We start from the raw sequence: 14638 nt of genomic DNA on the forward strand, positions 1-14638 counted from the left end.
TTCAATAAAAAGTTTTATTTCTTTCCAGGTACTTATTTTTGCCAGAAAATGCATAGAAAAAATTAAAAAGAAGTAATTGAGCAAAGAAGAATTAATTTCCTTTGGAGAAAATGGATTTAAAGTTTTCCCTTACGATGAGAAACTTTGACGTTTTCGATACAATAGCAAAGATTTAAAATCAGTAAGAAAATTTTTCAAGAACATTTTTGTCCATCAGTGAATTCGTTTCATGAGATACGTGTTGATCTTCTACTTGACCTATTTCACTGGAACGTCAGTGAAACATCAAGTTGCTACTGTTTTTCTATGCCCTCGAGCAGTTTCGTACCATTTTTCTGGTCATTTTGCGCCAAAAAATATTCAACGTGTAACACAGTATAATTTAAAGGACCAAAACAATGAGTTTTCTATTTCCTTTTTTTTTAATATTTAGCTTTTAAGCATTTTTAGTTTTCATTTCATTTTTACAACTCTCATAAAATTTTTAATGCTCGAGAATGCAGTTATTTAAGTCTATTTTTAGTTTTATATTACAACATTTCTTGTTTCCACGAAATGCAATCATACTGAACTTGGCGACGAAAAAATGAAGACAAAAAACTCTTTTTTCATTAAAAAGATAATATATATGAATCTAAAACGTTTTAAAAATTGTTTGCTGAAAACAAATGGAATTCTATTATATATTTATTCTTATATATAAATATTATTTTATAATAAAGAAAAAGGAAAAAGGGAAAATTCAATTTTCAATTAAAATATTATTTTAAAGAAATATTTATAAATATTCTATATAAAAAAATAATATATCATATTAATCGAATAAATTATATCATAAAAAATATTCAATCAAATTTTAATTCAAATATTACATATATATACAATATAACAAAAAAAAATTCTAAATCTTTTGATAAAAATTCAGCAGAATTTAAATATATCATTATCTAATAAGATTAATAAGATAAATATTATTCCAATATTCAATGGAAAGAAAAAAAAAGATAAAGAAAAAAATATAAAATTCAATTTTTACGTAAAAACATATATACGTCTAATCATCTCTATTCATTCACTTAGCCTCTTGAAGTTTTTGTACCTATTTCTCTTACAGATCCTATTCAGTTTCTTTCGGCCATTTTGAAACGGAATGGACGATCATGGTACGAACAAGAATCCTGTCAGCAGAACACGACGTTTTCGAATCAGACTCTATTCATGAACGGACACGAGGCAAGAGGTACACACTACACACGCGGGATTTTCTGGCAATGGTCCAACTAGCCTATGCCATTTTCTTTGCTCTTTTTCACTTTTTTTTTCCGCTTTTTTTTCACCACTCTACTCTAAGAGCTATTTCCTAGTCACAAAAACTAGCTTTCATTGGCAACTCTGTTGCCTTTTTTCCTCTTTCTCAAGATATATATTTAGGTATTAAGAATAAGAGATTTCCCCTTTTTTCTTGTATATTTATACTATATTTTACTAGTTTTTTTTCAAAGATTTTCAATATTTTTTGTTCATAATAGATAGTTTTGTCAAGATTAGAGTTTAAGTTGTTATAAATAAAGGATTATATTATTATTTATAAAGGATTTCTTTTACACGGTTTAATAATATACAAAAGATTATAGATTTTCAATGTTTTGCTTTACAATATTTAAAGTAGATAATATCTTTTTTTGCACTTTTTCAAAATGTATGATTAGAGATTAGAAATAAAGGATTTCTTTTTTTTTCTTGTATTTGTAAATTAGTTTCTGTGACTATTAAATTTTCATTATTTTATTTCACCATATTTAGAGGATTTTGATTAGAATTTAGAAACAAATAATTTCGTTTCTTTTTTCCTTCAGATCGTATAAAAAACTGAGAATAATTTTTCAGAATACTATGATTAGAATTTTATAAAGAATGGTATTCTTTATAATTTGTTTAAAAACTTCTCTTGAAAAACTGGAAATAATAATTCTTGTGTTTCTGTAATAACGCATATTTTTTTTGTTCAATTTTATTAATTAAATAACAGAATGTTGCAATATTACAAAACCTTTGATATAACTTTAAGAAAGATAATTATATTTCTTTACAATTACATTAAAAACCCAAACAAAGAAATTTTCTTCAACAAATTTTATTCGATAAAATACAAAATCAGAGAAGATTATCACTCTTTTAACTTTTTCGAACTTTTATTAAACCAATTGGCCGTGAATTATTAATATTTAATAAAAAAAAAAAAGAAAAAAGTGATCATAAAATTAAAATCAAAAAATTTTCTCAGTTTTTTCTCAATTCTTGCAGCAAAAAAAAGAAAAATATTTTTCTCAAATTTACAAACTTTCAAACCTCTTGTTAATTGTCGTTAAGGACGTTTACCTTATTTTCTCTGACGAGGAAAAATGTTCTCTTTAATCCATTAATACTCTCTCCCCCCTTCTCTTCGAAGAAAAAAAGAAAAAAGGTAAAAAACGAAATAAAACCCGGCTTATAGAATTCAAGTGATGTCGAGTAGAGAACACGAAATTACCCACGGCCGTTTAAATTTCCCAAGGATCTTCAACAGCCGCAACCCCGTTTTCGGGTTTCGCGTTAACGACTCGCTGACTTCCGTCGACCGTCCTTTGGCCTCGAAACGATTCGTTTCCGCCCATTTCATGGCCCACATCCACCCCGAATAATGACCAACGATCTTTTTTCTTTGTTTGCTTTTCTTCCAGACGAAACAAATCTCTTGCCTTGGAGAAAAAAAAAAAAAAAAAATCCAACAAAACATCAGATTCGATGCGATCCTGAAACGCTCTATAATTTTCACAGAGATCGTCAACATATATTTTTAATAGAAAAATATTACACATTTTGTTAAGAGGATTGATTTTTCTTCTGGATATTATAGGAGGAATTTTTTCAGTTTGGTTAATTTAATTTGTGTGTTTTTTTTTTTATTTTTTCAAATTAAGAAGAATCTTTAATATTATTGAAGTTGGTTTTTAGATGCGATAAAGAATAAAGAAGTGGATTTCGATACTGTAGAAGTGGTTTTAAGTAGTACAAGTCAGCGATAAATTAGTGGAGACACAAGTTCAATAATAGTTCGCTGAATTTTATAATATATAAACTGTAAGTTGAAAGAAAAAGTTTATAAATATTTCTTTACTACTTTTCTCGCGTAAGGAATTTTAATGTTAATTTTCAATTTTATTATGAATAGCCAAATTAATTACAATTGTTTAAGAAAAAATTAAAATGATGAAGAAACAACTATATATTCTTTAAGATTTATTTCAAACAGAATAACTCAATGATAAATGAACCAAGACGCGATTGTATTATTATATATTTGATTTATATGTTCGATTAATATCTTCAATTATATTCAATTACTTATTTTTAATTTAAAAGATTTTCTTTTATATTTGTTTAAATATAGAAAAGAATTTTTATTTTTTAGAAAATTTCTCGATCGAATTTTTCATGATATCAAAACTAGTATATGGACAAGATAAAAGAGAAGTTAGAGAACGAAAATTTTGAACATTTTAGAACCGTACTCTACTAGATCTTAAGTAGTACATCTCAACGATAAGATAGCATTATCTACTACTTATAAGCTTATACATTATATAATCGTCTAAGTAGCACGACTTAATAATAAACTTTCTTAAAGTTCGAGGATGATGAAAAGACAGATTTGAAAAACTACTTCAATTTCAAAGTTCTCATGAGATTTACATCGAATTCTTTCTCGAATTCGATACGTGTACACGCATATACTACTTGTACAAAAAGTGCAATGGAAATGGAAATTTTTATGAGCAAACTTTCATCTGATTCAGCATCAGAAATATATAAACAAGATCTAAACAGACTTGGAAACTTGTCTCACTGGCCATGCTCATTCTTTCTTTCATCCTGAAAAAAAAAAAAAAAAAAAAAAAGAAAACTGATTTTACTTTATACATTTCAATCAAAACAACTAATTAAATTTCATTAATCCATGAGTGAGAAATATGAGACATTTATACAAGATTATTATGCAAGAAACATTAATAATTAAATTAAATTAAATCAAGAAATCTTTTTTTAAGACAGACATAAATTTTCGAATTCTTATTTTTATATTAAGAGATATAAAAAGGTAATTATAATACATTTATATTATACATATATATATATATATACATATCTCAAAATTTCATCAGAAAGTTAATATTATTATATCTTTCCGACTAGTTTAAATTATATTTATAACTTAACAAATACATTCTTGTTTTTATCAACTTTCTCTTTCTCGATCTTTAAAATTGATATGTGTCACGAATGTATTATATATATAATTTTTCCAATTCCAATGCAACTTCTTTAATCGAAGTTCATCGATATTGAAAAATCCCACGAGATTAAAGGAGAAGATCCCTTCCATCATCAATATCGTCTCAATATCGTTATCTTCTTAGAGAGAGAGAGAAAGAGAGAATCTCTTCTTTATCCTTGTGGAAGCCAGTTTAACGAGTAGGTGTTACAAATCGATTCCTTGACGTAGATGTCTTCCCTCGTTCAATGATCAATGGTGAAGTTTACGTACAAAATTTTCAGCGAGTTGTTCTTCCGCGAAGTTTAGAAGGGCGAAGAAGAAAATTGGAAATCGATCAGCGAAGAAGGAGGAAGAGGAGGAGGAGGAGGAGGAGGAGGAGAGAGGGAACGTCGAGAGAAGATTCATGTTGGTCGATAAGTTGAGAGGGTGAATAGACGAAATACGATTTTTAGATGCGTGCATTAAATCACTGGGGGATGGCGTTAGCTGGTGATTTTATGAATAAATTTGGAAGAAAAATTCAGCTGGAATCGAATGTTGATATTTTTTTTTTTTTATTTGAAATTAGAACGAGAGATAAAATTTACTAGAAAAGGAAGAGGAATTTTTAGTCGAAGATTAATGATATTATTAAAAATTATATGTTAAAAGTGACGTTGAATTGAAATTCTGTATGAAAATTCATCTAGTATAGAATATGAATTCCTTTTTTTTTTTTTTTTTTTATCAATTTGATAGTCAAAATTGCGAGATAAAATTTATGCAAGAATAAATTTTTCGTACAGGAATGATGTCGAAAAATTTGTAGTGAAAAATTATATTTAAAAAAAAAATTAAATTATCCTGGAAATTCTAATTTTATTATTCTGAATTTGCTGAATCATGTAGGAAATAGTGATGACAAAGATAGAAAATTTGTTAGGAATTAAAAAAAAAAATATATCGTTGTTCAAGGATTATTGCCAATTTTCACTGTGCCAGACAATTAATGTCAATTCTTTTGTAACCTGACATATTTGCCAGATAATCACCAGCAAATAATCTTATTTGAAACTTCTTTTATGTTTCACTGTAAAAAGTGGACTTAGTTTAAACAGAAAAAAAGAAAATATTGAACGATTGTTTGAAAATTCTTTTTCAAGCTTAATATTCAATTCCTTTTTATGATGACAAAAATTCCAGGTTTTTCATTTTAGTTAAATAATTTTATTAACTGAAAAGAAAATTTACAAAGTTTCGGCTTTTAACATCATTTTCCTTTTCAAAAGTTTTGCTTTAATAAATAAAATAGGAATGAAATATTTAATTACCAATTTGTATGATCTATATAAATTTATTATATGAAAGAAAAATTATTGTCTTTGTTTTTGCACAATTCAATTCTACAATTTCTTTTTTTAAATTTCTTAAATTATTATTGAATATATATCATTAATTATATTATTAAAAATTATTATTAAATACTTCATGTATAATTAAATTTACATCTTGAAATTATTAAAAGTAAATTTCTTATTTTTTTTTTTTTATTTATTATATATAAGTATTATATGCTTTGCTTTGAAAAGAAATCCTTTGGGATGAAAGACCATCATGCAATGTTATGATATTTATTTCTAGATTTTATGAATGTATACTATGTATCAGAAGCAATAAGATGAAATCATTTCATCTTAGAAGAAATAAGATGAATGCATTTTATTCAAATTACTTTGCTATAACATTGCATATAGTACTTCATAATAAATTAAATTTACTATTGATATTTTTAGTTTTGATTTATTATTTTATTATTTTAAGAATTCATTTCAAATTTTCTTTAAAAAAAAAATTTAAGAAAAAAATATTTTTTCAATTAACAATTTTATAATTCTTCTTTTTCAGATAAACATCACAAATGAAACAACTATCTTATAATTCAACCCAAGGCACAATTTGTATTCCCAATTTGAAATTCAAATATCGTAAAATTTATCTTAGAACAATTCTTTATTCTTCTCCACTATAACAAAAAATCAAAATTTTTAAAATTTTTCCAAATTTTTTTTGAAGACAAATGGAAGAACGAATATAATTTCTGAATTGAAAAAATTACAAATAGAAAAGTAAACAAATTGAAATCTCCACAAGATGGATTCGAAATTCATTTAAAAATGATCAATATAAGATGTTAGAAACAATGAAAACGAATATCTTGCAATCCTAGTCGAATTTTGATTTATTATTTTATACCTATTTTTTCTGTCGCGATCGATTATAACATGGAAAGAAAGTAACGAGTGTAATAGCGACAATAAAATTATTCTGGCCTCTGATAAAGCGAGCACAGGTACAAAGAGGCAACTCGAAGCAGTCCACCAGCACAGAAATTTCTTTCTTCTTTGTTCTCCGTCTCTCCGCTCGAGATAAAGCATTCAACCCAGCCAGAATTCAGCTCGTAGAGATATAGGAAACAGAAACGGTTTGGTTGCGGGGAAATCCCAGGATTGAAATTCGATTACGTCACCTGGCGAGAAAAAGAAATTGGCAAAGTGAAGAAATAAAGAGAGAGGAGAAAAATGAGATACGCGTTATTTACGTGTGATTTATCGAACTTGTGACGAGTAAGAAGGATGCAGAGGAAGTAAAAATGGATAATTAAAAGAAATATGGACGTCGCCAATGCAATTAAAAATAACACGCCGGATTTCTGCAGCGCGAGATATAAGAATTTAATGCCTGTGGAAGGTGGTGAGTACGAAATATGCTTTAATATTTCTTTTAGAATTAAAAAATTTTTTTTATTTCTTTGAAAACTGGTGACTTATTTGAATTCGTTTTGATAGAAAAAGAGAAATATACAGGGAAATAGGAGAAGAACTAATTTGGAAGAAATTAATTCTGGAATAAAAAAAAAAAAAATACGAATGGAATGAAATTATCCTGTGCAAGTAAGATATTGAATATGTTGCAAAAGTCGTATTAAAGAATTCCATCAATTAAAGAAAAGTGGAACAAGGATGTTCCAAAAAACTAAAACAAGTATTACAAAGGAAATTCCAGTAATAAAAAAAAACGACACAAAGATCTTGGAGATTAAGAAACGGTCTTAAAGAAACAGCTTTAAAGGAGCTTTGGGAATTCTCTCTGATAATATGTTTTTTTTTATTTTTCAATCCTGAACATTTCTTATAAAAATACAATAATACAAATTAATTACCAATATCATAAAAATTTCAACAGATAGAAGAATTTCATAATTGTAAACAATTATAAAAAAAAAAAATATCATGCATGCAATATTATTAGCCAGAAAATAGAAGATTGAAAGAAGAAATTTCTATATATTCTACAGTAGGGACAAAAAAATAGCGAAACGTAACCAATAAAAAATGAAATCTGCTTGCAGGAAATAGTATAATTTATTCCAGCCACCATATGAAAGTCAAAGACGTTCATATACCAATATATCAAATTATAGCCAGTCAATATCAAATTGTATAAAACGCCAACGCGTATGTCACTCGTGTGGAACACAGCGTGACGGTAATACCTTATACGGATCTATCTATTTTCTTTTTACAGAGTTGTGGTGCGAGCCGGTCTGGGACTCGTTACTCTGTTGGCCGCCGACCAAAGCTTCCACTACAGCCAAACAGAGATGCCCGTACGAAGATGGATTTGATACAACCAGTAAGTACGACGCTACGTATTTAACGAATGTACATATAAATTGCTTGTTAATGTTTCTGATATATGTACAGAGGAACAAATGTGGAAATATTGGAAAATGATTGCAATTCAGATACGATTTGATGTTAATCCGAATTATTATTTCATCAGTTTAAATAATTGAGAAAATTGGGATTGTCGTTTGAAATTAACAATTTTACTTGATCCTGTATTTAGATTATTTAGATATTTATTTTATTTAGAATATTTAGATATTAAAAGAATAATATGTATAGTACGTCTAGATTTGTTAGATATGATATAAATTAGTTTGTGTACATGTGAGAGTTATAATCTTTCGATATCAATTTATAGGAAGTTATATAAAAGTTTTATACAAAAAAAATCTCGTTCTGTTTTTGATTTATTTTTTCATGTAAATTTAAGCTTTTCACGAAAAATATGGATCAAATGGAAATTCTGAAAAGATAAGAAAATAAATAAATGTAGAAGATAAAATGACAAACAAATAAAGCAGAAAAGATTTTGATATATTTGGAATAGCTTAATTTTTTCAGAAATAGATTTATTTAAGCCAAAAAATTGTATCATATTTTGTTTTTATAAAAATAATGAATATCTATATATATTTTTATTAAAATTCTTATTTTTTAAAATAATAAAATTGTACGTATTAATACTATTAGGATATATGTGCTAATATCTTTAATTAAGTTCCGTTTCCATTGATAAAAAAAAAAAAGTAGAACGCATTCGACGTGAACAAATCAGTGAAATAAGTGGAAACGAAATTTAATATAATTGATCACCGAAGCGGAAAAAAGTTCTAAAAACGAATTCTTAACAATTTAAGTCTCGTTTTTAATGAGACGCTAAATGTGGGGGGGGGGGGAAAAAAAATAAAACGCTTTCTATGTAAGAGAAAAAAAAACGTCAAAAATAGAAATGTAAAAAATAATTCTAAGAGAATAAATTAGTATACTCAAAAATTTGAAGTCTATTTTCAAAAAAATAGTAAAAATAATAATATAAGAAGACATTTTATAAAAAAAATCAATAAAAAAGATATTAGAAATAGAATAGAACAAGATTTCTTTTGTCATTTTACACGTAATTAAAGTGAGTGAAAAATCTAAGCTTTGAGTTTTTCGGCATTATTGATTAATAATCCAACTAATGGAAAACTTTGAAATTCTTTAAGCACAATTTGCGAAAGAATGTTCATTCATTTCGATTGTCGACATCGACAATCACGAAATTCTCAAACATTCGTTCTTTAATCAAGGAACGAAAAAAGGAGAGATTTCCCTTCTTTTTTGGTTAAATTTATAACTTATTCAGAGAAGAGAAATTCCTCGTAGATAAAATTCCATTTGCATATCAAAAAAAAAAGAGTTTCGACATATTGATGAAATACCTAAATTATAAAGTATTTAACTTATAATTAGTTTATAATTCTTCTTGTCTCTTTTTTTTTATTTTTCTTCTTTTATTTTAAAGGGAAAAGTTTAGGGAAAAATTTATAAAAATTTGAACCGCGTTTTGAAATTATTTTTTCCTCCTTTCAAAAATTAGTCATTTTTTTTTTCTCACAAAATCAAATTGATTTTTTTTAGCTCCATTTCTTCATCAAATATTTTTATAAATTTTGATTTAATATTTGTCGTTTAATTTAATTTTTGAAATATTAACTATCGTTACAAAAACTGTTAAAATAATCTCAAACTTATCGATAATTTGCATTAATAACGAGTAGTAATACTTTATATTTAGTAATACTTTTTATTCTTTTTTCTTTTCGAAAATATACATAATATTTCATTTTATTTTCAAAGATTACATCTTATATTTTCTCTCACTCACTGAATACAAGATTTATTATATGATGTCCTCGGTTTCCGATACGAGTCATTCACATGAAATCGTTTCGGTTTATCGAATCACGTATCGAATATAAGGTGTATCAACATTCATGATCAGAAACTGTATTAGTTCATTTTCTAATCCGTAGTGCGGTGAATTCATTTAACCTCATATTCCATGAATAACGTATGTATACCTGCACATCTTTAAATTTGAATAATCAAGATTTTTAAAAATTATTCAAAATTTTTATTTTACCTTATTTATTTTATTTTCTTTTTTATTTTATCGTTTTTATTTTTGTTTTATTTTTATTCCAACGTTCTTATAAATTAATAAGAAAAATACATATATGTATTTGTAATAGGAAAAACACTCTTATATACTTCGAAATTTTAATAATCAACATTTACAGAATCCAACATATTAAAAGTTTTTATTTTCATTTTATTCTATTATCTTAATTTTATATCAATTTATTTATAATTTTCATTTTAAGTTTTATCCAATTGTAGTTTTAAATTAATAAAACTATATATTTATTATAAAAACAGAATTAAATTGCACTTTTGAATTTGATAAAAAAAAAATTCTTCAAAGAATTTTTAAATTTTTCATTTTAAAGAGGGGTAAATTGAATCATCCCTCGCCACTTAATGAATGCACATAAATTTTCCACTCTTCCACATGTAAACGGAAGCTTCGCTCCTCAAGGAAGTAAACCGATCTCTCAGATTGTGCCAGGCTTTTTGAATAATTATACTGATTTTTGCTCTGTATCATTAGAGCTCAATTTGCATTTTATCCCAGCAACAAGTATCCTTGATTACTTTTAACTTCCATCTAATTGCTTGGTTTGAAAAGAAATTGTCTGTCTCAAAAAAGAAAAGAATCAAGCTTACTAGACAAGCATTTAAATTTGATGAGAGAAGAAAAAAGGGGAGGGTGGGGAGGAATAGATAATATTGGTTCTTAGCAACTGAACATTTTAATAAAAGAATATATTTAATATTTAATATTAAATATATTTAAATTTTAGAAATGGATTTCAAAAGATTTTTTTAATTTTCAAACATTTTAAAATCCTTTAATTTTTACTTTTTCCTTTTTCAATTATATTTCTCAAAAACTTAATGCATATTAAATGATCTTTTGACCGTAGCTTTAAGAATGTTTGATGTAGGATATAAAAACTATTTTTAAAATATAAATTTTCACGAATTTTTGCAATTAAAATTTTTTACATTCTGGAAATCTTTTTATCTTTTTTTCTTTTGTTAAATCATGTTCTTTTTTTTATTAAGCATTAACCTTTAATAATTGCAAAATACTTTAAATAATATCCACAATTTTTGCTTTTTAAATAAGTACATTTATATTATCAAAAATTTTCAAAATATTTCATGATTTTTTTTGCAAAATCATCAGAAAGAAAAAAAATTCTAATCTAACCCAGAAGACAACAGAATTTGTCTTTTCTAGCCATTGAATTCATTTTTTTTCAAATTAAAAAGGAAACTCCTTCACATGACATTTAAATAACAAGACACAAAAATTCAATGCAAAGTGATATTAAGAAAAGACAAAGGTTTTTGCAAAAAAAAAATTATACATCAAAATATACATCAGAAAGATTTTTTCGTTCGTTGTTAATATTCTTTTCGTTTTTCTGAATTGAAAAATGAAATTGATAATGCTAAAAAAGAATTTATTTTTTTATCATCTTATATAATATTATATATAAAGATATAGAAAATTAAGATTAGAAATGTTTAAGAAACTTAAGAATTCTTGGATACATTTATATTTGTGTAATATTATAGAAATTAAGATTAAAATTTATTGATAAGTATAGTTTTTAGAAATTAAATAGCAAAATATAATTGAACATTTCACAAATAGTAATAAGAACTAATTATTAGAAATTTATTAGAATTTTAATAATTAATATTGAAATTAGTAAGTTACAAATTGATGTATGACAGGAATTTCATGTTAAAAATAAGAAATTCAAGGCAAAATTGAATTTGGATTTCCATCTTAAAATAATAATCATTATGAAAATCAACAATCACAATTTCTCAATTTACACTTAATATTTATAAAAATCTGAATAAATTCGAAGAAAAGAATAAAAAACTCTTGAAAGATATAAAGATATAAAATCTGAATCAAATTATAAGTATTAAAATATTAAAATTATTAATAATAAGAAGGAGAAGAATAAAAATCTTAGAAATCAAAATTTAAAATCAAAGAAAAATTAAAAAAAATTAAATTATTTAATCAACATTAGAAGACGAGATTTTTGGAAAAAGATGATAAATCACAATTTCTTTCCAATCACTATATTTTTTAGACTAAACTACAAAAGTTAGTATTGCAAATAACAAAATCACAACCTTGAGCCATCTACGATCTCTAGAAATGTAACACATTCGAGAACGTTGGAACAAAAAAAAAAAAGAAAAAAAAACAGAAGAAATTTGCGTGACGGAGATTAACGTCGCACCAGATGTGACCGTTGTCGACGTTTCTCTATTCTCGACGGTGTATTCGATTCAACCTCGCTTTCGTGTTGAATGCGCTACGACCTGGATGCAAATTTCTTGTGTTGTCACAATACGAAAATCCGACAAGGGATTTAAAAGTATCCCAGCCGACAGATTTAATACGATTCAATGTCGAATCATCGTTTGATTTATCCAATAAGTATTCCTCTCCTTCTTTCTCTTAAACATTTATTTACTCTTGGAAGAACTTGATTCTCTTGGAAGAACCGAGGAAGAAATTCTTACAACAAATGTTTGATCAATTTTAACGAAGAATTTTAATAAATTGAAAATACATGTTTCTTCTTAAAAGTTTCGAGATAACACGTTTTTTTTTCTCTTCGAATTGTAAAGTTATGATTCTATATTCTAAATTTAATTAGTTTAGTGGTATATTGATATAAGAAAATTTCTTATTCAAGATACGTATATCGATTTCTAAAATGTAATAGGTTGATACGTTAATTTTCAGCTCTGTTTGAATTGTATAATTGTTTAACTTTCATCTATATTAATCAAAGAATACTTCGCATGCGGATATTTCATGATTTGATATTTTAAGCAAATGATACTGTTTAACGTCGAGAAAGATTTCACAAACATTTTCTAGTTAAATTCAAACCTAGTTCGAAGTTACTATAGTTATTAATTTAGAATCAGTGTACGTTACTTTAATGGAACAATATCTTAAATTTTACGCAAAATCAAACGACGTAGCTATCTAACCTCAATTTATTTCAATTTGGAATATTTCGTAATTTTACATGTGAAATACTAATTTAATTTAATTTAATTTAATCTATTTAACATTGATCTGTAATTTTAAGATTGTTTCATAACCATATACATCACATTCTACGCATCAAATTTTATAATTAATTAAATTTAATTAATGCAGTTAAATATGTGCGACATAACCTATATTCTCTAATATATATAGTTAGTAGTGTACTGTTTTATTTATTTAGTATCTACTAGAATATAAAGAAATAAATAAAATAAATAAATAAATGTATATATAAATAAACAATTTGTTTATGCATACTTCTTTCAAATTAAAAAAAGAAAAATACAATACAATGAAAATGAAAAATATTTTTTTCTAATGTAAATAAACAATTTCTAAATAGCATCTAATTGCATTTGAAATGATAATAGCATTTACGGTTTATTCGAGGAAAATTTCACTAAATCCATCTTCGATCCTATTCGAAACTTGATTGAAGTATAGTTGTTTATCGTCAGCCAGCTTTAACTTTAATAGGAGAATATTTCGCAGGCGGACACATCGATTTCACAGCCAGAATTCACACATACGTGACACTTTACTTAAACTTGCCTTCCAGCATTTGCGATATATAACTTCCGTTTCGACAATGACAATAATACAGAGAGATAGAATGAAAATCTGGAAATCTCGGGCACTCGACCTATTTCTACATTTTGATTGCACTCGATAATACCACGACACATCAACGCTAATTGCGTAAACAAAGTTATATTTCCACTGTAATTGTTTTTTCGTATTCTTTTCTACATGTTACGTATTAACAGAGACGTTTAAGGGAATTAATTTGATAATTAATTTGTCAATATTTGTACGTTTGTAGACTCTGTATTCTGAAATTAAAAAACAAAATTTTAATCAAACTAAAGAAATTATCAGATATTACAAAAAATAAATGGATAATATATATAAACATAAAAAAAATTATAAGAGATGTTATTAAAAATTATGCAGATGTTATTAAAACTTTGGCATATTGATATTTTTTTATTGATGAATATTTATTATCTTCATGATAAAAAAAAAACTGCTGAAAACCAATATTTTTCATCAGAGTTATGTTTTTCGCTTTTGCTAATTATTTATTTTGCACCAAATACTTTAGTACACCGATAAAGCTTTTTAGAACTTTCGAAACTGACAACAAATCTTTCTCGATAACGATGCTTTCAACATTTCCGTGGTTGAAAGTTTTGTTTTAATCCAAAGCTTAGTTTCATGCTATAGTTGAAGTTGTTGAGATTAAAAGACAGTAATATTTATTAATAATAATTATATAGAAAATATATCAAAGATAAGTTAAGCTTTGAAAATCATTAAAAAAAAAAAAGAAATTAAAATAAATATTTTTATAATATATTTAATTGTAAATAAATCATAAGAAATTCATTTACAACACATCATCAAATAAATATTGGATTAATATTTTTATTTAATTATTCCATTGAA

The 14638-nt window shown here is 25.5% G+C and overlaps 1 protein-coding gene across 1 annotated transcript in view; it reads left to right on the forward strand.

The window, feature by feature from the left end:
• The first annotated feature begins 28 nt into the window (after positions 1 to 28).
• Positions 29 to 14638, forward strand: part of Pdfr (Pigment-dispersing factor receptor) — a 26625-nt gene continuing 12015 nt past the window's right edge. The window contains 4 exon segments of the mRNA XM_012484933.3: positions 29 to 181; positions 1115 to 1240; positions 6200 to 7045; positions 7880 to 7987. Of these exon segments, the coding sequence (XP_012340387.2) occupies positions 6964 to 7045; positions 7880 to 7987 (190 nt within the window). The 5' untranslated portion in view covers positions 29 to 181; positions 1115 to 1240; positions 6200 to 6963.

The sequence above is a fragment of the Apis florea genome, unplaced genomic scaffold, assembly GCF_048593485.1.
Source record: "Apis florea isolate Af1SG1 unplaced genomic scaffold, ASM4859348v1 contig_2201_pilon, whole genome shotgun sequence".
NCBI classification, from domain to species: domain Eukaryota; kingdom Metazoa; phylum Arthropoda; class Insecta; order Hymenoptera; family Apidae; genus Apis; species Apis florea.